Source organism: Staurois parvus, unplaced genomic scaffold, assembly GCF_062004578.1.
Source record: "Staurois parvus isolate SC_StPar_1 unplaced genomic scaffold, SC_StPar_1.0 ptg001432l, whole genome shotgun sequence".
NCBI classification, from domain to species: domain Eukaryota; kingdom Metazoa; phylum Chordata; class Amphibia; order Anura; family Ranidae; genus Staurois; species Staurois parvus.
Genome location: NW_028319228.1, coordinates 11,863,037 through 11,890,218, shown reverse-complemented (window position 1 = coordinate 11,890,218; position 27,182 = coordinate 11,863,037). Strand labels below are relative to the sequence as shown.

General features: G+C 40.2%; 1 protein-coding gene across 3 annotated transcripts in view; it reads left to right on the top strand.

The window, feature by feature from the left end:
• LOC149436061 (semaphorin-4D-like) overlaps nucleotides 1–27,182 on the top strand; it is a 78,661-nt gene that overhangs the window by 3,535 nt on the left and 47,944 nt on the right. For all 3 annotated transcript variants that reach the window (XM_089662172.1, XM_089662171.1, XM_089662170.1), the window contains exons 2-8: nucleotides 12,791–13,063; nucleotides 17,404–17,549; nucleotides 18,960–19,022; nucleotides 19,463–19,561; nucleotides 19,772–19,865; nucleotides 21,355–21,468; nucleotides 25,746–25,897. In XM_089662172.1, the coding sequence (XP_089518298.1) occupies nucleotides 12,970–13,063; nucleotides 17,404–17,549; nucleotides 18,960–19,022; nucleotides 19,463–19,561; nucleotides 19,772–19,865; nucleotides 21,355–21,468; nucleotides 25,746–25,897 (762 nt within the window). In that variant the 5' untranslated portion in view covers nucleotides 12,791–12,969. The remainder of the gene's footprint in view (nucleotides 1–12,790; nucleotides 13,064–17,403; nucleotides 17,550–18,959; nucleotides 19,023–19,462; nucleotides 19,562–19,771; nucleotides 19,866–21,354; nucleotides 21,469–25,745; nucleotides 25,898–27,182) is intronic.

The following is a 27,182-nucleotide window of genomic DNA, read 5'->3' as shown; positions in this document are numbered from 1 at the left end:
ATCCGTGATGAATGTGAATTTCGCTCTCAAAACTGTCACCTCCAACGCATGTAAAAACTGCGTGTTTTTAATGAGACATCTCCACAGATTCAGCTCTCTCACTTTCTCCTTTAGCCACTAGGGGTTGTCCACTCCTCCTCCCATGCAATGGTTATTTAAGGTAGTCTTAAAGATCCTCCGTTCCTCCGGATACCAGTGGCCTCACCCAAAAGAAAGTACGCCTATCAACTAGTAAGTTGATAAAAGACTCAATATTTATTAAAAATGCACTTACATTAAGTTAAAATAAGATTGCTTTACAGATAGGAAATCAAGCCTTTTGCTTCCTTAAACTGTCTCCGCCCACGCCCGACGCGTTGCGTCACCGTCACGTGACTTCATCAGTCAGAATCTTATTTTACGAAGTGTCACGAAATGGCACCTATTAATGCATAAAATTCATATTCATCGCAGATTTGCATTTACGGTGTGGGATCATGTGACATTTGGAAACATATGAACCTTTACACATATTTATTTGAAGCACTTCAGCATCAATTATATTTTTTTTTAGTTTTTGTATGATATTTATATTTATTTACTTCATTATTACAAGCACAGTGTGTTCACTTTGGTTGTTTATTATGATAGATTGATGTTTATTCACTAGCAGCGCTACTTCACTTTATATTTTATTTGTCTGTATTGTGGGAACACAATTGATGTTAGCAGCAGCATTGACGACCATCTGTTATTTTGCATTATTTAGTAGGTGCAGAAGTTCACTTCACTTAATAGGTGTATGCTGCAGTTTGCAATTGTATTGAAAGTTTAAAGTAGAACCAAAGACAACTTTTTTTTTTCATTTTGGATACAGTAAGGGAGGGTTATAACTTGTCTGTCTTTTTTTTTATTTTTTTTTATTTGCCATCTATTCCCTTTGGGGAGATTTCCCTTTTACTTCTTGTCCCATAGTCAAAACAAGAAATGAGAAGAAATCCCTTCTAAGTAAGGGAATCTTTGGTTGTCACCAGAACTGCTTAGCCCACTGGAAGATTTCCCCTCTATTCCTGTATGGGTGACAACTCAAAATTTAGGATTTTCTTTCACTTGGGTGATAACCAGGGCTTTTTTTTCTCAGAGAATGGGTACAAGAACTCTCGGTTTCCAAGTCATCCCTTGTCTCCACCCATTCCGACTTCGGAGCACTGTCCCTTGGTTTCCACCCCTACCAACTTCCCAGTACAACCCTTTTAGAGAATACAGAATACAGAACCAAGTAATATTTTATGGTGCTAAGTAATTTGTAAGCAATTTGTTCATGATAATAAGAAAAGCAGTAAAGCCAGCATCAATAGATCCTATAGAACCCCTTGCCATCATATACATTCACTGCTGGAGGTGCCTGAACTGTCTTCCCCCACGTTCCCACTGAAAAAAAAGCCCTAGTGATGACCATAAACAGAACAAATAGAGAGGGTGAATCTCCCCATCAGAACAGGCTTTGAGTGAGCAAGGATTAGAACCTCCATCTTAATTTACTGCTATTCAGGGCTCCGTTAGAAAGATTACCCCTCACTTTCTGTTAAGGTGGCAATGACTTTGCCAGAAAGAAAATCTGTTATGGTGACAGAATTAAAAGCTGATTGTAGTTCTACCCTGTCCGTGCTCTACTGAAAGTGTTACTAAACCCGCAACAGTAAAATCAGTCTGTATATGCAGTAAAGCATGCTTGTTATACTCACTGTGGAACCTAAGGGGTTAATCCTCCGCATTGTGTAAAAAGGCGGTTTGATCCTGTCTTCTCTTATCCTCCCCTGTCCCCAATCCATCTGCTGATGAACAGAGCCTTGGGGGCAAGCTGCACTTGCTCAGTTTGTTGTGTATTGCTAGAGGTTTTATTTTTTCTTCAGAGAATGCATGTGATCAGCACAGGGCCAACCAGACACAGGGTCAGGGATCCTGCAGTCTCATAGGACAATCAGGGGAGAGGGAAAACTCCTCCTACAAGCTTTAACCAGTGCTCTGCTGGACACTGATAGAAGTCACAAGACTGCTATATACTGCTGATGAGTAGTAGGGTATTCAGCAGTTTATATTTACTAATATAATTGCATTTCAATGCTCTGTGTACTGTGAGAGACCAAATATAGTGAATGCAGGGTCCTGGATCTAGTAACACTTTAATGCCTTTTATTTCTGTCTGTGATGAAGTGTGGGTAAATCTCCGACAGCCTCTCTGCTAAAATTGTCACCAGAACAGGAAGTGAACAGAAATCTCTCTAATTCAGAAGGAGATCTAATCCTTCCAAACTCTAATTAAAAAATGGTTTTGGCTAAACATACACTTTAACCGCTTGAGGACCTTTTGATGTAGAAGATATAACCCTAAAGAAATTCAAGAAAGTTTCCAGGGTGTATTTTCTATGCCCAGCATCTCTCTCCCTACCACTGCTCCCCCTCTGCTTTAACAAGCAATTCCTGGGTCTTCAAATGACAGCCAAGACCTTTTACATAGCGCATAGCATTTCTGTTGAAATGCACCTGCTCTTGTGTGAAAGGATATTTGATGGCAGTCTGATGTGTCATTTAGCAGTAAATACAATGCATTCTCATCAGCACTTCACTGATTACCTTTAAAGAGAAACTATAAGGGTTTTTGGCAAATATTCTTTTCTTTTGTAAACTAATGCTTTATAGAATATTTCATCACAAGTCTTTATTTTAAAGGTAAAGCGAGCCCTTTCTTTGAACTTCTAACTCTGAATGGTGTGTTTTGCTGTAACTATATTTGCCTCCAAGACTCCTTGGATTGAAGCTTTAACTTTAGGGGTGCTCAGCTTTTGAAGAGCGAGGGCCATTTAAGTGATTTGGTAACTGGTTGTGGGCCACAATGAAATAAAATGGTTCAGAATTTAGAATTTTTTATTTTCAATAGTATAATGAATATTTTCCTCCTGCGCCACTGAATGCAGGCGGGAGGGAAAGGAGGAAAAGCTGTCGTTCAGTGGTTGCAGGAGGAAAATGGAGACAATTTGTTATGTTGCCCCCACTGCCCTCCCTGACCAAGTGTAAAACAGAATGTGACAGGAAGCCACACAGGTCCCCTGGAGCAGGGCTTCAAACAGCTGCTTGCCCGCTCGCCAAATGCGAGGAGAAATTCCTCTCTAGCGAGCACAGATGAAGCATGGAGCGACTGCACCTGCGCTCCAAGCCTCACTGTGAAGCCGAATTCCAGTTTACAACTTCCGGTTTCCAGATTCTGCGGCACCGCTGCTAAGGGGAGAGGTGCAGGAGAGGTCCGCTCTCATCTGCTGAGAGGAGACACTCTCTCCACCTCCGCGGGGGACTCGGAGGGACTAGGAGTAAGTACTGTATACAACATGTCCTATCACTATAATGGAGTACAGGGGATCTGGGATATACATTACTGAGTAATGTATATCCCAGCTCCCCTGTACTCCATTATAGTGATATGACATGTATACAGTAATGTATATCCCAGCTCCCCTGTACTCCATTATAGTGATATGACATGTATACAGTAATGTATATCCCAGCTCCCCTGTACTCCATTATAGTGATAAGACATGTATACAGTAATGTATATCCCAGCTCCCCTGTACTCCATTATAGTGATATGACATGTATACAGTAATGTATATCCCAGCTCCCCTGTACTCCATTATAGTGATGTGACATGTACACAGTAATGTATATCCCAGCTCCCCTGTACTCCATTATAGTGATAAGACATGTATACAGTAATGTATATCCCAGCTCCCCTGTACTCCATTATAGTGATATGACGTATACAGTAATGTATATCCCAGCTCCCCTGTACTCCATTATATTGATGACATGTATACAGTAATGTATATCCCAGCTCCCCTGTACTCCATTATAGTGATGACATGTATACAGTAATGTATATCCCAGCTCCCCTGTACTCCATTATAGTGATAAGACATGTATACAGTAATGTATATCCCAGCTCCCCTGTACTCCATTATAGTGATATGACATGTGTACAGTAATGTATATCCCAGTTCCCCTGTACTCCATTATATTGATGACATGTATACAGTAATGTAATTTGTATATGTATATGTAATTTCACAAGCTTTAAGGGGGCACGGTTGGGGGTGGGCCAGGGGTGGGGTTGGGGGCGGACCTGGGCAAGGTTGGGTGGGGCAACTGGTGGAGATTAAGTTTTGTGACTGGCTAGTAGGTCTGGACTCAAAATTTTAACCCCTGCCCTAGAGCATGGGACGGGGTCGCCATTGTAATTGCTGACGCTACACCAGTGATTGGATGGGGGGGTTGTAATAAAAACAAGTTTCAACTATACCCCTAAACTGCAAATGTAAACATGTCCTTACTATCCTGAGTCCCCCATAAGGCTGCTTTCACATTAATGCACTATGGTTTACCTGTAATGCGGGTTCAGCACAGTGCACCTGGTGCTTCCTCCTGCATTCAGGAGTTTTGTTGCGCTTTCATAAAGCATACCAAACCTGCAGGATATAATAAATGTATCTGGCTCGGTACAGCTAACCCACAGGAAAGACGCAGATGCACTATGCTGCACCCACGGATCAGTGTGAAAGCAGCCTAATAGTTGTTAACCCTTATATTAGTGAAAATATGCCCATTGCAATGCGCAGTGTATGTGTTGTTTATTACACTGACCTTTTTTTCCTCTTCCAGCTTCTGCTGGCAGGCTCCTCCAGGCTGCTAGAAAAGTCCTAGGCGAAGTGCACTAGGTATCACTTCACCTGGGACAGGAGCCAGCACTACAAAGGAAGCATCAGCGTATGCAGCACCTGCTCTCTGCTCAGCCTCCTGCTTTATCCCTTGCCATTGCTGGCTTGATGCACTTTGATGCTCTGGGATGGCAGGTCGGCAAACCTAGATCGCAATCAACGGGTTGCTGACCCCGGGCATGCACTTCCCTGGTTTGAGGTTGAGGGCCGTATCAGAGGGCTCCGAGAGCCACAGGTTGTGCACCCGTGCTTTAAATAGACCATCATTGGCTGCATGCTTTTTGGCAGCCAGTGGATACTGACCTGTTAAGGGTGGGAGGGAGCTTGTCCATCTTTGATTTATTCATGGCTACTGTTAGAAAACTTGTTATATTTCTGTGCCTCTTCTTATGTCTACCTAAAGTTTGTTGGTGTTGGCAGCAAATGGTAGATATGAAATATATATATTTCACATGGGGCAGACCCATCAATGGATCTGCTTGCTCAGCAGGGGATCTCTCTGCTGATCCCCTGCTGTAGAGCAGACACAGCCCTCTGTCCTCTATGGGTAGTCCATTTTCATCCAACAGACAGAAGGAGAACGATCCCCATCCGTCTCTTTTTGGAAGAACAGATTGGATGTCGGCAGGTGTCTGTTTACACCTGCCGCTCCATAGAGGAGAAAAAAGGTTATTTATTTATGTATTATTACAGGTTCTTATATAGCGCCGTCAATTTACGCAGTGCTTTACATATATATTGTACATCCACATCAGTCCTTAATCCTCAAGGAGCTACAATCTACTGTAAAGTTCCGATCGGGTCCACCTGAAAAATGGGCAGGCAGGCCCAATCAGAACGTCTGTGTGAAAGGGTCCAAAGGGGCCTTAAAGTAAAACTATAGGCAAAGGTTTTTTGCCATCTGTGTCCCATTGTGGAGATTTCCCTTCACTTCCTGTTTCTTAGCCAAAACAGGAAGTGAGAGGAAAGCCCTGCAAATCGCGGGAATTCCTCGGGGATCTCCAGATCTAGTATCCCCATGGGAAGACTTCCCCTCTATTACTTTTCTGGAGACAACCCAAAATTTGGGATTTTTTTTTACTTATCTTTCAATGATAATGGCAAACAGGACAATAATGACTCTCACTAATGGGGACACAAACCGCAATAAAAACTGCCAGGTGTTCTAATCCCTAAAATTTAAAAACTGTTTTCCCTTTAAGTCCACAATGGGTGAAAACCTTGACATCTGCCATAGATAAAGTAAGCGTCACCACCTTAGTACAGTCCAACGTGTGATAACTATTTGGGTTGGAAATTGACGGACTTAGTCATTACAGTTCTCTTTCATTTTCTTGGGATTTGTCTCCACTAGACCACTAAGTAGTTAACAGAAGCTGAATAAATCAACCCAGTGGAATTAATTTTCTAAACCAGCATTTCAGGTCCCACTTAAGTGCCCCTTTCATGTGGCCTCTATGCATCTGTAGAGCATCCCAGAGCAACCCTAATGCAATTACAGACCAAACCTCATTGTTGCCACCTCCACCTCTCCCGCCTCATATGCTTGCTATTGGCACATTGATGGCCGACCCTACTAACAATTTTCTAGACATTTAGGTTGGAGGGACAGGGCTAGTGACCAGTAATTGGATTACAGGAAGTTTTAGGGTAGAGGTGGAATGCAATCACCTGGATGTGCCCACTGTTTACAGCAAGTACCAAGGAGTAGAAGGAACCTCTATTTAGTGCACACAGGTTAAAAAACAGAGTTGCCTGTAGTATTTTATTTCTTGTATTCTTTGTACACCTGCTGAAATCGAAGGTCAGACTGACTGTAGACATGACTGTTGAGGCAACTAAGATGAAAAAGTGTTGCAGCAGTGCCAGGCTGAGTAACTTAAATCACACATTAGTGTATGGAGGCTGGTTATATGGCCTGTGAGCTGACACTCAGGAGGCTGAGTTACGATTTGCAGAAGAGTGGCTATGGCATGATTGAGGACTGGCTTCTACACAGCCATTTAACAGAGAGAATGGTCAGACCCTCCAGTTCTTTCTTATAGCCCAGCCCTCTCCTTGTACTTGACTTTTACCTTTTCTTATTGGTATAGTTTGCTTCAGCTGCAAGCTATAAAGACTGGAAAACTGCAGCGTAGTCAGAAACGACCTGCGCTCAGCTAGCTAAATATATGCAAAGAATCTGCCATGCCATATGGAACATCTACTGAATGTCCAGTATACAGGTCTCAGCCTTCATTTTCATGTCATAGGTTGACACATGACTACTTTTTTTTCCATACCATACTGTGTTACCATTGCCTAGCAGCCGTGCCATGACTCTTCTATTAATGGACATTGCAAACCACAAGTGTTCTTCGTGAAATTGAGCAGTAGAGTATTAGATAATCATCAGAAGTTGGTGGAATGGTCACGGAAGCCTTACTTATCTTGTCATTCACAACTGTGCTAAAAATATTTGGAGAATGGTCCAATAATTCAGCTGGTGAAAGTCTTGTTACCAGAAGCAGCTTGTTGATTTCAGAGGATGAGATGGGTGACAGAACTCAATGGATTAGAATTGCTGTCTTCCAGACCATAGCTGAACAGTGCTATGTGGAATGTGCATTTTCTGTAACTGATCACCTGCAGTGTATACACCATACCTGACCATCCTTGATTTCATGTGCTGAGTACATGTATATCCCCATAAAGCTATGGAAAAATGTACCTGTTGTATACTATAAACATTTCTAAAGGTGCGACGAGCAGATATTACTATGTGCTCTTCATTATATTCTGGACCCTTGCACACACAGCAACCCAATATTGGTATGTGCTCTTCATTATATTCTGGACTGTTGCGCACATACAGCAGCACAATATTAGTATGTGCTCTTCGTTTTATTCTGGACTGTTGCGCACACTCAGCGACCCAATATTGGTATGTGCTCTTCTTTATAGTCTTTACTGATGCGCACATGCAGCGGCCCAATATTGCTATGTGCTCTTCATTATATCCTGGACGGCTGCTCACAGCGGCCCAGTATTGGTATGTGCTCTTTAATATATTCTGGACTGTTGCGCACACACAGCGACCCAATATTGCTATGTGCTCTTCATTATATTCTGTACTGTTGCACGCACACAGCATGGCCCAAATTTACTATGTGCTCTTTATTATGTTCTGTACTGTTGCGCACACAGAGCGGCCCAATATTACTATGTGCCCTTTATTATATTCTGGACTGTTGCGCACACACAGTGGCCCAATATTGCTATGTTCTCTTCTTTTTTCTCTGTACTGTTGCGCACACACAACGGTCCAATATTACTATGTGCTCTTCATTTTATTCTGTATTGTTGCGCACACACAACAGCCCAATATTGCTACGTGCTCTTCATTAGTGCTCACAGACCAGAGGAATTAATGAGAGCCCCTTGTGGACAGAGAGTATTGGAGGATCCATAGAGTGAAGGAACCTGCATAAATAAACTCTTAGGTGCATTCAAGTATATTGAAGGTGAGAGTTCTGTGAGCACTGAGGTGGCATTGTTTGACCCTAGGAGCACTAAGAGTATCGGTTTCTAGGAGCATGCAAGAATTTTCAATGGAATTTTGAGTGAAATTTGGCACATAAATTTTGTGTTTATTCTATGGTATAAACCGTATGGACTTGTTAAGATAGACACAGCATTTACACATTGTTGTATACACTTTATTATTTACCTTTGTATTTTGGTTTAGTAGGTATTCCATTGTTTAGGGTTTGTAGGCACTTATTTAGGATAATAGTCCTTTGCACATTTCACTTAGCAGCAGGGCAGCATTTCTTGTATTGCTTTAATTCACGGTGAGAGTGTGGGAACACAATGTTGATGCTGGCAGCTGCTCACATCATATTGTATTACAATATTTGTGATTGAGATATTGAAGGTAGCACAGGAGTAATATTCCACTAGCTTCACAGTACAACACATTGTAGAAAGTGCAATGGGTCATTTACTACGCATCAGCAGCACTCCTTTCAAAGGTCACACCAGAAGTATAATGTGGCCGCTGGTGTGAAGAGCACATAAAGGGTAAGTTCACCTTTTTCACGAAAAATGAAATGTGAATGAAATGAAATCCAAAAATCCTGGCCACCCCTCCCAACGCCCTGCACATAGTAAGCACAATGTCCTGTCCTGATGGTATAACAGTCTGTACAGCGCATTACACAGCCCTGGGGTGAGTGTCCATCGTAATGCTCACAATGTGTGACTGCCTTGTATATTTTAGAGCAATACTTAATGTGTTCCTGCATGTTAGCCATCTATCGGGTTAGTTAATATGAACATTTGAGTAAATATGTCTGAAGATCAGCAATAAAGGCTTTCTGTGCGTCTGGAAAAGATCTCTGGCACAGCAGCAATGTCCCAAGATGCACTACACAACGCCTGTTGCCTATCAGGGGTCGTGCGTAGTTTGGGTGTCACATACCTTGGCTCTGTGCCATTTTCTAATTGGATTAATATGGGCATTCTTTTACTGTTTAATTGCTGATAGGCAGGTACGATGTGTGTTTTATTTAGTCGTAGTTAGATTTAGGAGGTTTTCCAGTTTTCTCTTTTTCCTTTTTTTGGGGGGGGGGGGCTGATGTCAGTAGTGTCAGATACATGAATACATCAATAGACATTACTCACCAGATAAAAGTACAAAGTGAAAGTAGAAGAGTTCTGCCTGTAGTTTGCTATAGAGCCATTATGTATGCTTCCTTTGAGTACCAGCCTGTAATACCCCTTCATTACAGTGCTGTGATAGTTTGACTGACAGTTTCTTTGTCACTCCACACTATACCCAAAATAATTTTATAGCATTTTTTGAGACCGAGCTTTCTCTTTGTGATATTTTAATCAATGTTTTTTTTTTGGGGGGGGGGGGGGATTCAATCATTTTTTTTTTTTTTTTTTTACTATAGAAAACCCCCAAAACAAGAATAAAAAAAAGCTGTTTTTACTTTTTATTAAAAATACAAGAACAGAAACCCTGAAAATGACCCCTTTTTGGAAAGTGGACACCCCAATGTGATCTCAAATTTTTGGAAGTTAAGAGACATGCTGATATTGAGAGGGTTAACCATGGATCTTGGGAATGCTGCACTAGGAACATTAAATGTACAGGTCATTCGAAGGGGGAGGAGGAAGTAGAGGGGTTAATGTACAGGTCACATACAGTGGGAGGATAGAATTGAAGTTAATTTTCACATGTGCAGGATAATGAGGTGAAAGGATCAATAAAGACAGCATGTAGATAATGTTTGTAGGAGAGTAGGGAGAGATGAAAGGGTTTAAAAGACCCCAATCCCCTGTGTCAGTCAAACAGAATTTGCAGCTGCTGATCCATTCATTCTTTCACCATTGACAGGTACTCAATCCCATCGTAGGGGGGAGGGGGGGGGAATCAATGCTGAGTGTAAACAATATGTGATTGCAGTGATGACCACTCACAGCGGTCACATGGTACCCAGTTCTTTGGATTGGCTCAGTACAGTGTTTCTGTGTACTGAGACATTTAATGATGACTTGGTACACAGCGATTATTGGGTATAGCAGTTGTGTGACAACTATTTATCCAGTGCCATTTATAAACAGAACCGGTAAGTAAAGAGCTGCTGATCAGCTGTTTAAAGATGTATCCTGGTAGAAAAGGGTTTTTTTTGTTTTTATTTTTTTAAGTGCATCTGTACACAATAACAAAAATTTAATATATTTTAGCTTTGTAATTTTTAGACCTTGTTCATTTGGATGGCAGAGTGGCAGTGAAAACAGATTTTTATGGGGTTTTTTTGCATGGTGGAAAATTTACATTGCCAGTAGATATGTCTGTAATAATACACATTTAAAGCATGTTGCTTTTGTCAGGTGGTAGCGTCATCGATTGTGCCCCATTCAAATAAATGATGCAGCCATTTCTGATTACATATGGTTGTGCGCAATACTGTGCCCCCCGCCCCCCCCCCAAAAAAAAGGCATCCGAGAGATCGCTAATTTTCTATCATCTGTCTGTCAACCAGCTCTGAAATGTGATTAACCATATGAATGAGGCCTTGCTTCTCTTCTTTTTTTTTTTTTTTTTTTTTTGTCTTTTTTTTTCTATATTTTCACCAGGTGATCCTGCTACTAACACACTTCCTGTCCTAGGGTGACAATGCTCCTTCACTACTACTGTACTGTGTCTGGGGAGGAACAGAGTTGTCAATCTAGGACAGGACTACAGGACATCTCCACCCCTTCTCTGCTGCATTGCAGGGGCTCTGTAGTCCTCTGAGATAGCTGGAAACCACATATGTTTAGTTCTGTGCCATGTGTGTTAAAGGTTTAGTATGTTGTTATTTATAGTTGACTTGTACATGGCATTACAGGCTTGTAGAATTTGCAGCATGGTATTACTGCACTAATAATAATCAGCAAAAACGTTTTTCCTACTGTGTAAATAAAAATGTAATGATTGAATTTCATATTATGGAGGAGATTTACTAAAACTGGAGAATGCAAAATCTGGTGCAGCTGTGCATGATAGCCAAACCGCTTTAAAGGGCTCTTTCACACAGGAGGATCCCAATCGGGTTCACCTGTCCATTTTTCAGGTGGACCTGATCTAACCATCCATTATTCTGTATGGAGAGGCCGATGTAAATGGACATGTGTCTGTTTACACCTGCCTGCATCCAATCCGCTAAAAAAGCCGGACTGGTTTGGATGACAGCCGGATGTAAACAGTCAGGCAGTCTGTTTACATCCACCCCATAGAGAACAGCGGGCTGTGCAGAGCGGACACAGATCTCTCTCCCATCTGCTCAGTGGGGATCAGCATACAGTTTCTCCGCTGAGCAGGCGGCAGATTATTGTCAAGCTTTGACAATAAAACCTGAGTTATACAAGGTACTGCAGTATACAGTGCCTTGAAAAAGTATTCATACCCCTTAAAAGTTTCCAAATGTTGTCATGTTACAACCAAAAACATAAATGTATTTTATTGAAATTTGTGGTGGTGGGGGGGGTTGAATACAAATGCACACCACACTTTTCACAGATTTATTTGTAAAAAATGTTGAAAACCGTTTATCATTTTCCCTCCACTTCACAATTATGTGCCACTTTGTGCTGGTCTATCACATAAAATCCCAATAAAATACATTTATGTTTTTGGTTTTAACATGACAAAATGTGGAAAATTTCAAGGGGTATGAATACTTTCAAGGAACTGTAGTACCCTGAAAAAAAGATTTGCTGTCTCCCTGATTATTACAGTCATTAGTGCTAATTGTGGTGCACACAGTTTTTGTTCTAAAGAATGAAGATCTAAAAACATTTGGTTAAGTAAAAAAAAAATGTGAAAATGAGTGAGCTAATATTTATTCCTGTATTTATTACATTTGGTTAATGATTGTTACATAGTTGAGCTGACACAGAGCCGCCAGTACTTTGATCATGTATAATCTAGTCCAGCCATCTAAACCTTTTCATTGCATCCTTTTCAAGAAAATCTGCTGTATGCAGAGTTTCTAGTTATTTATAGCTTATTAAATGACTACATTTCCTAATGCCTCGTACACACGATGAGAATATCGGACGAATGATCTTTTTTTTTTTTTTGCAAGACCTGTACCGATTAAAGGAAAATTATATCTTTTATCTCTATTATGATCTGGTATCGTATGTGAAAAAATGTGTTTTTCCCTTCGGATGATTTCAGATGAACGTCTGTCAATAGCTGTATACAAATGATCGGCCAATCGCTCCAAAAGCGGTATTTTTCGTATGATTTTCTGATTATGTGTATGGGGCTTAAGGCAGTCGTGAGCAAAAGGTCACCCCATAGTTATTGAACTCAAAAACACTTTTTTTCAGCCCTGAAATGATTAGATATCACTTAAATGTAGCTGTTTTTATGCTTTCTATTTACTGTAGTGACAGATAACTGTTGCAGATAGCTGTAGATTGTAAAGCTTTTTCCTCTTTGTAGTGCAGTATCAGTGTATGTAGGAAGTGTGTCTAACCAGAACTTCCTATTTTTTTTCCAGATGATTCATAAAGACAGAAAACTCTTGCTCAGAGTCACATTTTGTGGAGCTGACCTGACGATGTTATCTGGTCTGAAGTAACGGTCCATACATGCTTCTCATCAGTTTGCTCCCGCCTTGGCACAGCTGTTAGATCACATCCTTTGGCATCTGAATCGTTGGATCTGCTTCCACCTAGCATGGCATTTGTACACCGTCTGTATACGCTCCTGTGTTTTGTCCTGCCAGCTGCGACATTATTTCCAGAGCCCAGGATCACGTGGCAACAAACAGGTAGAAAATGATTTCTATCAGAATTCAATTATAGCCTTTTTTTCTACTTTCAAGCTGTTCTCATCTCACATTTCCCATATTGGTTTTACCATCATTGCTATATTCCTGATCTTACAATTTATTTTACTTCATAAATATAATTTTGTTTTGACCAGTTTGACTTCCTTGTATATACTGTTTAATGCTCAGTTCACACTACTGCGATGCGATTTTTGCAGAGATTATGTAGTGCAACTTGGCTGTGTTTTTGCATATTTTATGGGGCTGAGTTGCACAGTAAATCACACCAAAGTAGCACTGGAGCCTTTTCCAAAATCCGTGTTGAGTCGCATTGATTTGAACGAGCAACAATAAATATAATGTGATTTCTCTTGTAATGTAGTTCTGTGCGACTCAAGTTGCAACTGAAGTAGCACTAGCATGAGCCAGCACTTTTTTCAACTTTTTTATTGTGAATACTATACTTAATGTGGTTTATTCTGCAAAGCTTACACACCTACCTTCTTATATCAGTTTGAAGAATATTGTAAAAATCAGGTTCTGTCAAGTGCCATGGCACCTTTTTTGAGTGGCTTTTTTTTAAAATAATATGTATGTACAATAGGCATGTATGAATTTGACTACTATTTTCACAGTTGGCATTATTTAGTTAACCCGGCTTATAGGTTATCTACTAAAACAGCCATGTGAAAGGTGGTCAGACATAGTTCCCTTTTTAGCAAAGTTTCTGTGTTGTGTAAGACATTTTAGTGGAAGAATTTTCTCTTTTTGTAAAAACTCCTTGTCACCCAAGTGTTACCAAAGTGTTACCTTTAGTCTACGTTCACACTAGCCTTGTGTGCAGGCGGCAGAGAGGCGTTTGGGAAGCGTTTTTACCGCTTCCCAAACGCCTCTGCCAATTCTGCACATTACAGCACATGGTGCTGTTCTAACGGGAGCGTTTGCGTTGCGTCGCGGCAAAACGGACGCCTCTGGACGAGTCAGGAGGCTTTGAAGCCTCCTATTCTCGTCTATGGTGCTGCTCCGCAAACGCCCGGCCGGCGTTTGCGGTGCGGTTGCGACGCGGTTGCGGGGCGTTTGCGGAGCGGTAACACCACTCAAACTGCATTATAGGCGTTTGTGGGGCGTTATTAACGCTCGGCAAACGCCTAGCAACCGCCGCTAAACCGCGCATGCGGCGTTTGTGGAGCGTTTGCCGAGCGTTAAAAAACGCTCCGCAAACGCCGGACCAACGCTTGCCAAACGCTATAGGGGCGTTTGGCAAGCGTTGGCAAAACAGCCTAGTGTGAACGAGCCCTTACACCTACTGAAGAAACCCCATATGGTCTGATTTACATCTGATGAGACTGATTTCAGTTCAAAACAGTCATAGCTCAAAGTAACAGTTGGGGGATCCAGCGATGTTCTGTTCTGATTCAGCAAAGTGAAGTTTGTGCATATCGAAAAAAAATGCATGTAGTGTTATCTGATGAATAGTTAGACCATTACATGTGCATCTTTTAGTTGCCAGATCCAGAAATTTGGCACCCATACATGCCACAGTGTGGCAATACACCGATTTGGGAACTGCATAGCTGGACTTCAATTCAAATTACTTCTATTACCTGATATCTTACTACTACTGTCTAAGGGCTTGTTCACACATTCTTTGATCTCTGAAGAGTGATTGCTCTTTACAGAAAAAGTGACAGGTGGTAAGGAGGAGTTTTGTCGCCTCCTCAAGGCCTGCTTTAACCCCTTGAACCTCACACTAGCATGCCACATTTCTGCTCTAGCATGTGTGCATCCCCAGTCACTGCCTCTGCAGCTAAAGGGGGAGCAGTTGGGGGGATAGTAAAAATGTCTCTCAACTGCTAGTGGAAATGAGCCCGCAAGGTGTATACCACTGATTTGTTTTTTTTTATACCTTTTTCCAGTTCATTTTTAGGATTTAATTAATACTTAAAAAATTAAACGCAAAAAGCATGTATGACTGTATAAAAATGTCTCTGTCATTCTAGATTTTAATGTTTTTTCCATTAGAGAAGTTCTTGACTTCTTATACACTTACAACAAAGAAATAATGAAATATGGGTTGCTAAAAAAACATTGCAAATGTTAGCTCCTTGTTGTAGGGAAAGAATGACTACAGACAAACCTGTTAGCGAAGTACTAATTCATCCAAGGAAGTGGTGTAGTCGTGTTCAAGTCAGAAATTCCACTCAAGCATATCGCTTGAAAAGGGCCCTAACAGACAAAAATGAATTTGAGTAAGGAAGGGCTTTAACTAAAGCTGGCCATAGATGGGTCAAACCTCAGCCGGCTCAGCAGGGACCTATGTGATCCATCTATGGGCAGGCTGATTGTACTGAAGTTGATCCATCTATCCACTTCAGTACAACCAGCCTTTTTTTTTTTTTGTTTTTTTGTGAAGTTCGTGCATATCGAAAAAAAAATGCATGTAGTGTTATCTGATGAATAGTTAGACCATTATATGTGCATCTTTTAGTTGCCAGATCCAGAAATTTGGCACCCATTTTCATGCGATTACTGCCGGTGGCTATAGCTGCCAGTAGTGTATCATTGTGAGACATCTCACTGGTAGCATACATACTGGGGGAATCAAGCAGTCGATTTTCATCAAGCAATTTCTTGCAATCTATGGCTTGCCTTGACAATATTTCTTTTGCTGTGTGTGCCTTCTGTCCCATTGACAACAACTCCCACCTTTTCTTGTCGTCGTAACACAAGAAAAAGAAGGTAGGAAACTCTTGGATGGAGTAAGGGGGCACAGACAGAAATAGTAACCAGATGTCTGATCTCCAACTTTACTGAAATCAAAAGAATATCCCTACATATTTTGGGATGGTGTAATTTTCTCTGTCGGCTATTGTGAGCAGGTGGTGGCGACAAGGCCACCCACAGCTAGAATTTTGGCTGGTTCATCAGGAATCTGCCACAATTCAAGCCATGCAGCATCAGCCTTAGCCCATCACGGTATGTTTATAAATGTCCATGTGTTTATGGGGTTAAAACAAGCTCATGGCTGCTGGCTTTACTGTAAAATTGATCCAGGCGGCTGTAGAGCCAGTACAGTGAAGAGCTACCCTATTCCTTAATCTCTGCTGCGTTTAATGAACTGGGTATCTCTTGAGTATTTACAGGTTGAGAGTTTTCAAAATCCCAGCTAAAATGCCCGGTAAACAGTCTTGTGCTTGATCAGTTTAAGTGAGTTAAGAGAATCTGTCACCTGTCAATTCTATGATATAGGGGGCTTGTTATCCCCCTTATGATAGCAAAAGTTAAATTAAAAAATAGTGTTAAAATATTTAAAATTATAATAAAATAAATGTAAAAAAGTAAAAAAATGTACATAATAAATTAAATAAAAATGTAAATATCTTTAAGAGCAACCTGTAATCCCATGCACACACTCAAATGCAAACGTACAAGTAGGGCGTGCACTTACATGTAAACAGTGATTGTACCACACAAGTTAGGTATCACCGTGAATGGTGGAGCGAGAGCGATAATTCTGTGGTCATCAGTCACTGTTTACTCTAAACTGACAACCTGTAAAGTCTTTTGAAATTTAGCATTTTGGATACTGTAGTCTTCACCATTTCCCGGTCATGCACAGTTTTAAGCCTTGATATGTGTGGTATCTATTTACTGGATGCAACCCCATCTTTTATATGTCACAAAAAAATGGGTAATGTGTTTGTGTGCACTAAAATTCATTTTAGTGTATCTTTTCCTGAAAATATAAACATAGAAAACTTAATTTCTTGCAAAAATCTGCAATTTTGTGTGTGAAAAATGAAATGTTGCCCTGGTAGGAAAGTGCTTAATGCATTGCAGACTATTATGTGTCAAGTACAATAGTCTGTAGCATCTATTAGGATTTCTGTTTACTAAACTTAGATCAATAAGAAATCCAATTCCTCTAATCCCTTGATTCTTTGTTGCATACACCTCCCTACATGCTACTATGAGGCATGTTTGTGTTTGAAGAAAATTACTGGATTATAAATATACCAAAGTCATTTTCATATTTTTTCTGTATGCTTGCAAAATCTAGATGAATGTATGATATGGTATGGTATGGTTAGGATCAGGGGCGGACTGACTATTCGGGCACTTGGGCACTGCCCGAGGGCCTGGGGTCAGTAGGGGGCTCCATGAGATGCCCCTGGTACCTTTCATAGGCTTTTTTGGGTGTGGTTTGAGTGTGGGAGAGGACACAGGGGCCCCATGATCCCCTATTGCCCGGGGGGCCCCATGAGTTGTCAGTCCGCCCCTGGTTAGGATACAGAAGATATGTAGAGCACCAGCTTACTTTTTTATTTTTCTTTTTGCAGAAATTCGTTTAACTCATTTCAAGGAACAAGAAGTTTATAATTATTCAACATTATTACTAAGTGAAGACAAGAATGTTTTATATATTGGAGCACGGGAAGTCATTTTTGCAGTAAATTCACTGAATATTTCAGAGAAGAAACATGAGGTGGGTAATTATTTTGCACCGACAGATACTTCAGTTCAAGTTCTCTTACGGAGTACATTTCTGGTGGGTTTTGTTTGTGTAGTAGAATGTATTGATGGTATTTGTAATAAAAAAAGTCTCCCTCTGAATGCTAATCCCTGTATAGAAAAAAAGTATGCTTTCATTTAATGTGTTAACTTTGCTGAAAGGAAACATACACGTACTGTTGCTGGTTTTACAAAATACTATCAAAAAGGATAACCAGATAATGAAACATTTTACATCAATAATTTAGCCATGTTCTGAGCACATCTGTATAATTTATGGGTTATTGTACAGTACACCGCTCCATTCCCTTGGCATACATGCAAATGAATGGCCTTGTCAGAAGGTACCTGTACCATGTAGTGTAGTAGAGCTTGCTGGGATCGTGCTTTGGAGGGGGTTACAGAAAGGTATATAAAGATAGATTAGGATATTGGATTAAACAAGATCTTTATTAATGTCAAATTCTGGACTAGCAATAAACTATAATAATAACCTTGGATTAAAATATTTTTAAACAGCATATCACTATCAGCGTTCACTGGATGTAATTGTTATAAATAACACTTTATATTAACACTCCATTGGTTAAATGCTCCCAGCAGATCACATGACCTGTTGGTGCGACCTAAGGAGAGCTGAGAAACTGTCCCATAAAATGAGATTTGGACACTTAAAGGCAAAATTCACCCTTTGCAAAACAAGTAATAAATCTACCCATATCTGCAGGAAAAAAAACCTGTGCATTTATTATTATTATTATTATTATTATTAATATTATTATAATTATCGTCATTATATATTATTTTTTTTGGCATAGACGCCTGCAGTTGCATTGTATCCACTATCGGTGGATCACAGGTGCATTGCAAGGATTCATGCAGACTTTCTGGAGCTGCTTGTCCTCTGATCACCACACTGCCACAGTGCAAGATGGGACTTGTAGTTCATTCAGAGAACTCTGTGAATGAATGATGTGGCTGTGCAGGACCAGCCATATACAACTATGCAAAATTAAAAAAGGGACAGGATCCCCGGGGAGAAGAACTTTGCAACCTACCAGAAGAGGATGGGGGAGGGGGCAGGTTGGCACCATTTTACACCCTAAATATATCCATATTTATGTAATTTGGTAAAAGAGCAGGAGTTAGCCTATAACAAACACCTAGCCCATGACTTCATAGTCCATATTTATAGAACATGCTACATTGTAAGAAAGCAGACGTTAGCTTTTAACACCTAATCAGTGACTGCAGCAGGTTAAAGGATTTTTGACATCTATAATATTGGGTTTAAATGTATATATTCATAGGCTTGATATGGTTCTTGCAGCTTCCACTAGTTTGCAAAAGTTAATTATAAATAATATTAACCTTTTGATTCCAGGCTTACTGGAAAGCCTCAGAAGAGAAGAGCAAAGAGTGCGTACGGAAAGGCAAATCCAGACAGGTACTTAAGCGTTTGACTTTGATGCATAATTAGCTATGAGTGTTTGTAGTATTTACAATTTCCATGACCCTCTTAAGATGTTATTTTCTAGGGTTACTAGAATGAACATGTGTACAGCCTTTGCTTCTAGGGTTTGTCTCTATATTTAACATTCAGTGGTCAGGTATTTTTCATTTTTGTTTTTGCATGCAAGTCAGGAAAGTTGGAGCCAAGTCAGAAACCTTAAATGTGAACTCTGGAAATTAGGCAGAATGTATCCTTTTATTTGAAATTGTATGTCTATAAATACGTTCTTTGTATTCGTGTTTCATATATTTTATTTGTATACCCCAGTGTAGGCTCCCATGCAGTTGTTTCTTGTAATGCCAATTTCTGTGCATATTGGCTTAAACTTTTCACTTATTGCATTAATAACATGTTACATGTTTCTTTTATTACAGACAGAATGTCTGAACTACATTAGAGTGCTGCAGCCACTCAATGAAAACACTCTATATGTGTGTGGAACCAATGCATTTCATCCCTCCTGTGATTTTCTGGTAAGTTCTGCTATGATGCTTTTTTAATATGACTTCCAGTTTCCCTGTTAGTGAGTATGATGTGCAAACTGGGTTAGGGAAGAAGAGACCCTGCTAGTTTTATTCTAAGTATTTTGTAATGAATCACAATGCCCAGTATTGCTATCAAACTATAGAGAGTTAAGTTGTTAACTTACAGGTATGTCACAGCAGGAATCTTTGTTTTTGCAGGAACTTAGTAGTTTTCGGCTGTTAGGCAAAAATGAAGACGGTAAAGGACGCTGTCCTTTTGATCCTGCACAGAGTTACACTTCAGTGATGGTTGGTAAGTCATTTATTATCAGAACAAAACAGCAGAATAAGTAAAGCTGAGAAAGGTAATGTGTGCCAGAGGTTGCAGTGTCAAATTCTAAAGGAGAGGTTATCAGACAAAACATTATCTAAAGTACACTAATCAACTGTTATGACATCAGAATGCTTACCAGAGCTGTATTTCAATTAAGTGGCCTGCAGGTTATATTTACTGCATCATAACTCACCACTGAATTTAGCAGCCGTAGTTCATTCATCATTCATTTTCAGAAGAGTAGTCTATGTGTAGTGAAATGTAAATGAGTTATTAATTCACCTCTACAGGAAGTAAACTTAGATCAGAGGTTTATTTGTAGCATGGTATTCAGAAAGGGCAGCCTGAGATTAAGTGCATACGTTAGTGCAAGAAAAAAGTTAGACCATCCTGACGCAGGACGTAGGAGATTGTAGCGGCATCTTATTGAGTGCATAAGATGAATATTTAATTCTTTCAATAATTCTGAAATGTGTTTTCATTTTTACCAACCACCAGATTACACTTCTTAAAAAAAAAAAAAAAACCTGTTTATCCATGTACCTGCCTTTCATTGGCTGGAGTAGCAATTCCCTTGTGTGTATACATTATTTTTTTCTGGAATTTTTTTGGTAAGCTGTGACCAGTGTTGTATCGATCGTTTCCTGGGTTATCCTGTTTTAGCGTAAGAGTGAGATATACAGACTTTCTGGTGACCTGTACATGTTATTGTTTAAGGGCCAGTTCACACAATGCTCACATCTAAATCGCACATGAACACACTGTGTGTTCTATGCAATTCACATGTGGTTCTGCGCAGTGCAATTTCAGCCCATTCATTTAAAATGGGCTAAAACTGCACCGCACTGCACCAGAAGTAGCGCTTGTACTACTTTTTAAAATGCACTGCAACCAGATCACATGGTACAAAAGTTTTTACCTACATTTGGGGTGTCGTTAACTTTTTATTGACATCTGTTGCAGATGGCAAATGTAGAGCATTTTGCATGCGGTTGGAATTCAGATGTGGGCATGATGTGAACCAGCCCTTAGTTAAATAAAGCCTAAGGCTACATTAACACTAGCAATTAGGGCTGGTACGAATTGTGGCACGAATCTGAGATTACTGCCTTGGCTCTCAGTGGTCATCTGCGGCCACTGGCAGCATGCACTATATTGACATGTCACTGGCGGCCTCAGCTATTTACGACTCTCTGCATAACCAGCGATTACCTGTGGTGATCACTGCTGGACAGATTATGTGTGCATCCAGCAGCGATCACCACAGGTAATGGCTGGCTGAGCTGTCATTATAGCAAACAAGGCTGGGGGCCGCACCTAGCCACTGTGAACCACAGCAGGAATCTCTGATTCCTACCGTTACAGTTCACACCGGTCCTAATCGCCAGTGTGAGTGTAGTCTAAATAAGTCTGTAGTGCTCATATGTTTTTAAAGATACATATGTCTTTTTTTTTTTTTTTCCAAAAGATGGGGAATTATATTCTGGCACCTCTTTTACCTTTCTGGGCAGTGAACCAATCATATGCAGACACTCCCAACAAGGTCTACTTAGAACAGAGTATGCTGTACCTTGGCTTAATGGTAAGTTACTGAGATGCTCTGTTACTGTTTAAGTTATTTGTTAAAATCTTGCTAATTTCAAGTGATTAGCTCACATACTTTAGGTATTTTTAATAATGGCATACCTTTACTGCTGTCACATCACTAGTTATGCAGTTTTTTCAGAGAACAGCACTTCCAGAACTGGTGACCACCTCTGTCCCCTGCAGTACTCAGTGGTTTGGTCTGTTGACCTCCACATCACTACTGTATCCTTTAGTGAGTGGAAGTCAGTGGCAGGAACCACTGAGCGCTGCTGCTGTTCTGATAATTCTTTTAGTTACCTATAGTGCTCTGGGGATTTAATCAACAGACAGCATGGATTTATGAAAGACAGAAGTTGTTAAACAAATTTGATTTCTTTTTATGAGGAGGTGAGCAAAACCTTGAACAGAGGGGTGGTGGTGGACATGGTAGATTGTAGGCTCGAAAGAGCAGGGCCCTCGAACCCCTTGTGTATTGTTTTGTTACTGTATTGTCTCATGTACTGTCCCCCACTATAATGTACAGCGCTGAGCAAACCTTTTGGCGCTATATAAATGCTGTATAAACGTTTGACAGAGTTCCCCACACACAGCTAATGTGCAAGGTAAAGTCTACAGGCTTGGAAAAATCTGTATGTAAATGGATAGAAAACTGGCTTAAAGATCGTATTCAGAGAGTAGTGGTTAATGATTCATACTCTGAATGGTCTAGGGTTGTCAGTGGTGTACCCCAAGATTCAGTGTCGGGACCCTTACTTTTTAATATATTTATAAACAATATAGAGTCTGGGATTATAAATACCATTTCAGTATTTGCAGATGACACCGAGCTGTGCAGTGGAATAACATCCTTACAGGATGTCTCCAACTTACAAGCTGACCTCAATGCACTGTTTAATTGGGCAACTGTGTGGCAAATGAGGTTAATGTTGATAAATGTGAGGTTATGCACTTGGGGGCAAAGAATATGCATGCATCATACATACTGGGGGGGGGTACAACTGGGGGAATCAATGGTGGAGAAGGATCTGGGAGTTCTGGTAGATCACAAGCTAAATAATGGCATGCAATGCAAAACTGTGGTTTCTAAAAGAAGTATAGACTCCAGAGAGAGATATCATATTACCCCTGTACAAATCATTAGTAACACCTCATCTGGAATATGCAGTTCAGTTTTGGGCACCAATTCACAAAAAGAACATTGGGGAACTGGAGAAAGTACAGAGAAGGGCAACCAAACTGATAAGAGGCATGGAGGAGCTCAGCTCTGAGGAAATATTAGAAGAGATTAAGGGGGGATATGATCAACATGTATAAATATATCAGTGGTTCATACAGTGAACTCGGTGTAGAGTTATTCACCCTGAGGTCATCACAGAGGACAAGAGGGCACTCTTTATGTCTGAAGGAAAAGAAATGTAATCTCCAAAAACGGAAAGGTTTCTTCACAGTGAGAGCTGTGAAAATGTGGAATAGACTCCCTCAATTATTATTTTATTATTATTTTATTTCAGGTACTTATATAGATATATATAGACTCCCTCAAGAGTTTATTCTGGCCAGCTCAGTGCATTGCTTTAAAAAAGGCCTGGATTATTTCTTGGATACACAGAATATACTGGTTACTAACATTTATAGGTAAAGTTGATCCAGGGGATCGGGAAGGAATTTTTTTCCCTGCAGGAGCAAATTGCATCATGCTTTGCTGGGTTTTTTTGCCTTCCTCTGGATGAACTGTGGGTATAGTATTTTAACTTTTTTTTTTTTATGGTTAAACTAGATGGACTTTTTGTCTTTTTTCAGCCAGACTAACTATGTAACTATGATTCTTTGTCACATAAATGTTTGTTTGCAGTAAACATTAAATGCATGCCATAGGTCTCTAAGTAGTTACAACGGGATATCTTCGTTTAGAGACTCAACATTGTCTTGTATTCTTGAGTTTGTGTGAGTAATTTTTACAATGTGGCAGTTGACAGCTGACCTGACTGGGTCAGATTTTAGGCATGTCTGGTTTGCTGGTCTGTGGGGTGAATAGGAATAGCTTTGAAAGAAGGCAAGAGCTTCTGGCACACATCTGTGTGCCTGATTTCAACTACGTTCTTTCATGCCAGGTTTAACTGAAATTATTCCCACAACAAAAACAGCAGGGAAATGTTTGAGTAAGACCACATGCAGGTGCACTGTTCATGCCAATTCATATGAATATGGATAATATGAATCAAACAGTTGGGTTAGCCATAGTACCCTTATTACTAACTTAAAGATGTTTCATGGCAGAAGATGAAAAGTATGTTTATGGTCTGTGTGCAGATTTTTGTAAAATGTTTATATATATATATATATATATATATATATATATATATAGTGAGGGATTAGCCCAGTAGTGGGTTGTGCTTAACCCCCTGGATGAGTCAGAACACGGTGAAAGAGGCTCAGCACGACAGCAGGATCTTGGTGAATAAGGTTGTGCTTTATTTACAGGTCTGGTGAACACAAGGTGCATATATCCAAAAACAGCAAAACAAGTACAAACAGAAAATAAAGCCTTGCCACACTGGGCATCTAACTGCAGACACAGGTTTCTATCTGCCTGTCTGGATATAGCCTATAGCTGCTCAGACACAAGGTGTTCACACGGAGCGTCTCACAGTCCAAGATCACACAGATTTACTCTCACCACAGTAATGTTTGGTTGCTTCCCAGTCTGTCCTGCACAGCAAACTGGTTCCAGGTTGGTGCATCCTCTCTAAGCAACCTGGGAGTTTTATAGAGCCCAGAGCCCTTAACCTACTACAGCTGAGCTCGTGACATCATCAGTGAGTCAAAAAGGCTCACCACACAGCACCAAAGGAGAAACAGTCAGTGTAAAGCATGAACCTGGGACAAACATACTTCCCATCCTGGACACATCCCTTAGCTCTTCTTGACCTCCTGTCACAATACACACACACACTTACTTTTTTTGTTAGTTGTGGAGTAGGAAAGGGTTAGATTCTTTGTCAAGTTTTTATTGCTTTCTGGGATTCACACCGCTTTTTGTCCAGTGACCACTGAGACCCAGACAGAGAGTAATGGAAAGTCCAGAATTTTGGTTTTCTTTAGAAAGTGAGAAAACATCTGTAAATGGGGACACTTGTTCCAGTTACGACCCTTTAATAGGAATCTTGTTCATTGTGGAGAGATTTCCTCTAGTTTCCTCTTGCGTCTTTAGGACCGGAAGTGAGCGAAAATCTCCTCAACAGGAGCTCCGTGTTAGACCTACACAGAGACTTTGAGGTTCTGTTCAAGCATCAATTGCAAACGGAATGAGGAAAGACAAAACAGAGGGCGCACAGGCCTAGTGCATTACCATAAAAAATGTTTAATAAAAAATAAAGTATGTGTTGTACTCACAAACGACAATATAGTCAAGGCACATCATAAAGACCCCCAGGGCTCTGAGGAAGAGGCAAGTCCTCGAAACGCGTCAGGCTTTTGGATGTCTAAACTCCCTATTGCGGACTGTTACTCAGCGCGGTGTTGACCCAGCTGTTCTTTATGATGTGCCTTGACTATATTGTCGTTTGTGAGTACAACACCTACTTTATTTTTTATTAAACATTTTTTATGGTAATGCACTAGGCCTGTGCGCCTCTGTTTTGTCTTTCCTCATTCAGTATATTTGGATTTCCCCGGTCCATTTGAGGGCAGCAAGGTGTGCATGTTCCAGGACATTCTTAATGTGGTTGTAGCCTGCATCGAGTCCATCCCCAAGCGCAGGAGCATTTGTGTTTGCTGATCAATTGCAAACACCTGATGATCTCTTCTTTTACATTGCCAACAGACATAGAGCATATGACTTATCTGCCCATTTTCAGTTTTCTGTAATGATCCTGCTGAGCACCCACAACTGACAATAACCTATAATTTCCAAACAGACACACACTGAAATACATTGTGTTCCTGCGAGTCTCAGCAGTCTGATTTTACAGTAAACTAAGCAGAATTCACACACTGTTCATCATTTTAATCTAAATTTTATGTTCAATACATTATTTAGTGCACCAACATTCAAACACCATTTTCACAACCCCTGCATTGGATTCCCTCCAAGTCAGCCATGGAGTTTTCATTTAAAAGCTTTTTTATGTAGTGTGTACAAGTTCTGCAATTCTTGGGGTAGTGTACTTCTATTTTGGAACATTTTCGTCTTTCATGAAACCATTTTTTAACAAACCGAAAAAGTGATCTGAATCGGTGAAGTAATGAGTGTATTTCCTTCCTTGTTTTTAGAGCCTAAGTTTGTGTATTCAGATGTGATCAGAGCACCTCCGAATAACCCAGATGGAGATGATGACAAAGTCTATTTCTTCTTCACTGAAGTGTCTGTGGAATATGAATTTTTTAACAAGCTTCTAATTCCCAGGATAGCCAGAGTGTGCAAGGTAGTTCAACAATCATTCTGCTTTATAAATTGCTTCAGTGATTTATCTTTTCTCTTCTGTTTAATTATCTTTGTTGTGTCTTCATATTAGCTACATTCTTTATCAATAAACATTTTGTTGAGTTTCTGATAAAAAAAATACGACTTATTATACAAAAGGTTCAGGCTAGGTTCACACCTCTGGGATACCATTTTGAATTGATTTTCAGTGTGACTACGGTATGTAGTGCAACTTGGATAAGGTTTGTATACTATATAAGGCCAAAATCACACTGGAATTGCAGCAAAGTAGTACCGGAACCTTTTCCAAAATCGCTGCTTACTGAGTCACATTGATGTGAACAGACACCGTTGAAAACAATGTGATTCACCTTGTGTGATTTCTGTGTGACTCATCTGAAATTGCACTAGTGTGAACCAGGCTTCAGCCCTCTTCCGCTGGTTTGAAAGGACAGGAGATTGTAAACTGCCTATCCACACCATCAGTGATTTTTGTCCTGCCCCAAGGACCTGCTGGTGAAACTTCCTCCCTTGTTTTTTCTCATATATAAATCTATATTTTCACTGATTGGGCAACATCTTTTTGATGACTGCCTGGAGAATGTGGGGGACAGTTGGAAACAGCATCCCATTTGGTGATATGTGTTTATAGCTATAAAGATATAGATATAAAAGACCCATATTTACACAAATTATGCATTCATTAAGTACCTTTAAATGATTACCTCTGTTTTGCACTAGCCACTAATCTTTTGCACATTAACATCAGTGCAGGGAGCAGGACTGTATGCCAGTGTGGCATTACTAAATTGCACAGTGCATCCAAAGCTAACAAATTTAGCTTACTAATTAGAAGATTAAGCAAAGATTAAGCAAAGTGACTTCATCAGTGAGTTGCTGCTCATTCTCTATCCAATTACAGTCTCAACTAAGCTGTATTGCTTTGACTGTTAGGAAGAAAAAATGTTCAGGATCTTTATTTGTGTCTGGTAGGGATGCCACACCATAGCAGACTATAAGCAAGTTTGTTTTCTTATACTGGGCAAAATCCTTTCTTTCTCACCCATTGAAGGACACAGCTTTATGGTTAATAAGCAACCAAGAGGTATATTACTGCCTACAGGAGAAATGGACACCAGGCAAATAGAAACTTGTCTGCTCACTACAGGCTATAACACCCCTACCTTGGAAGAATTGGTAGATTTTTTTACTATCCACAACTGTCGGTAGATTCTTGCCATAAAATCATATAAGTCTTTAGTCAATGAGCAGAGAATTTTCCAGTT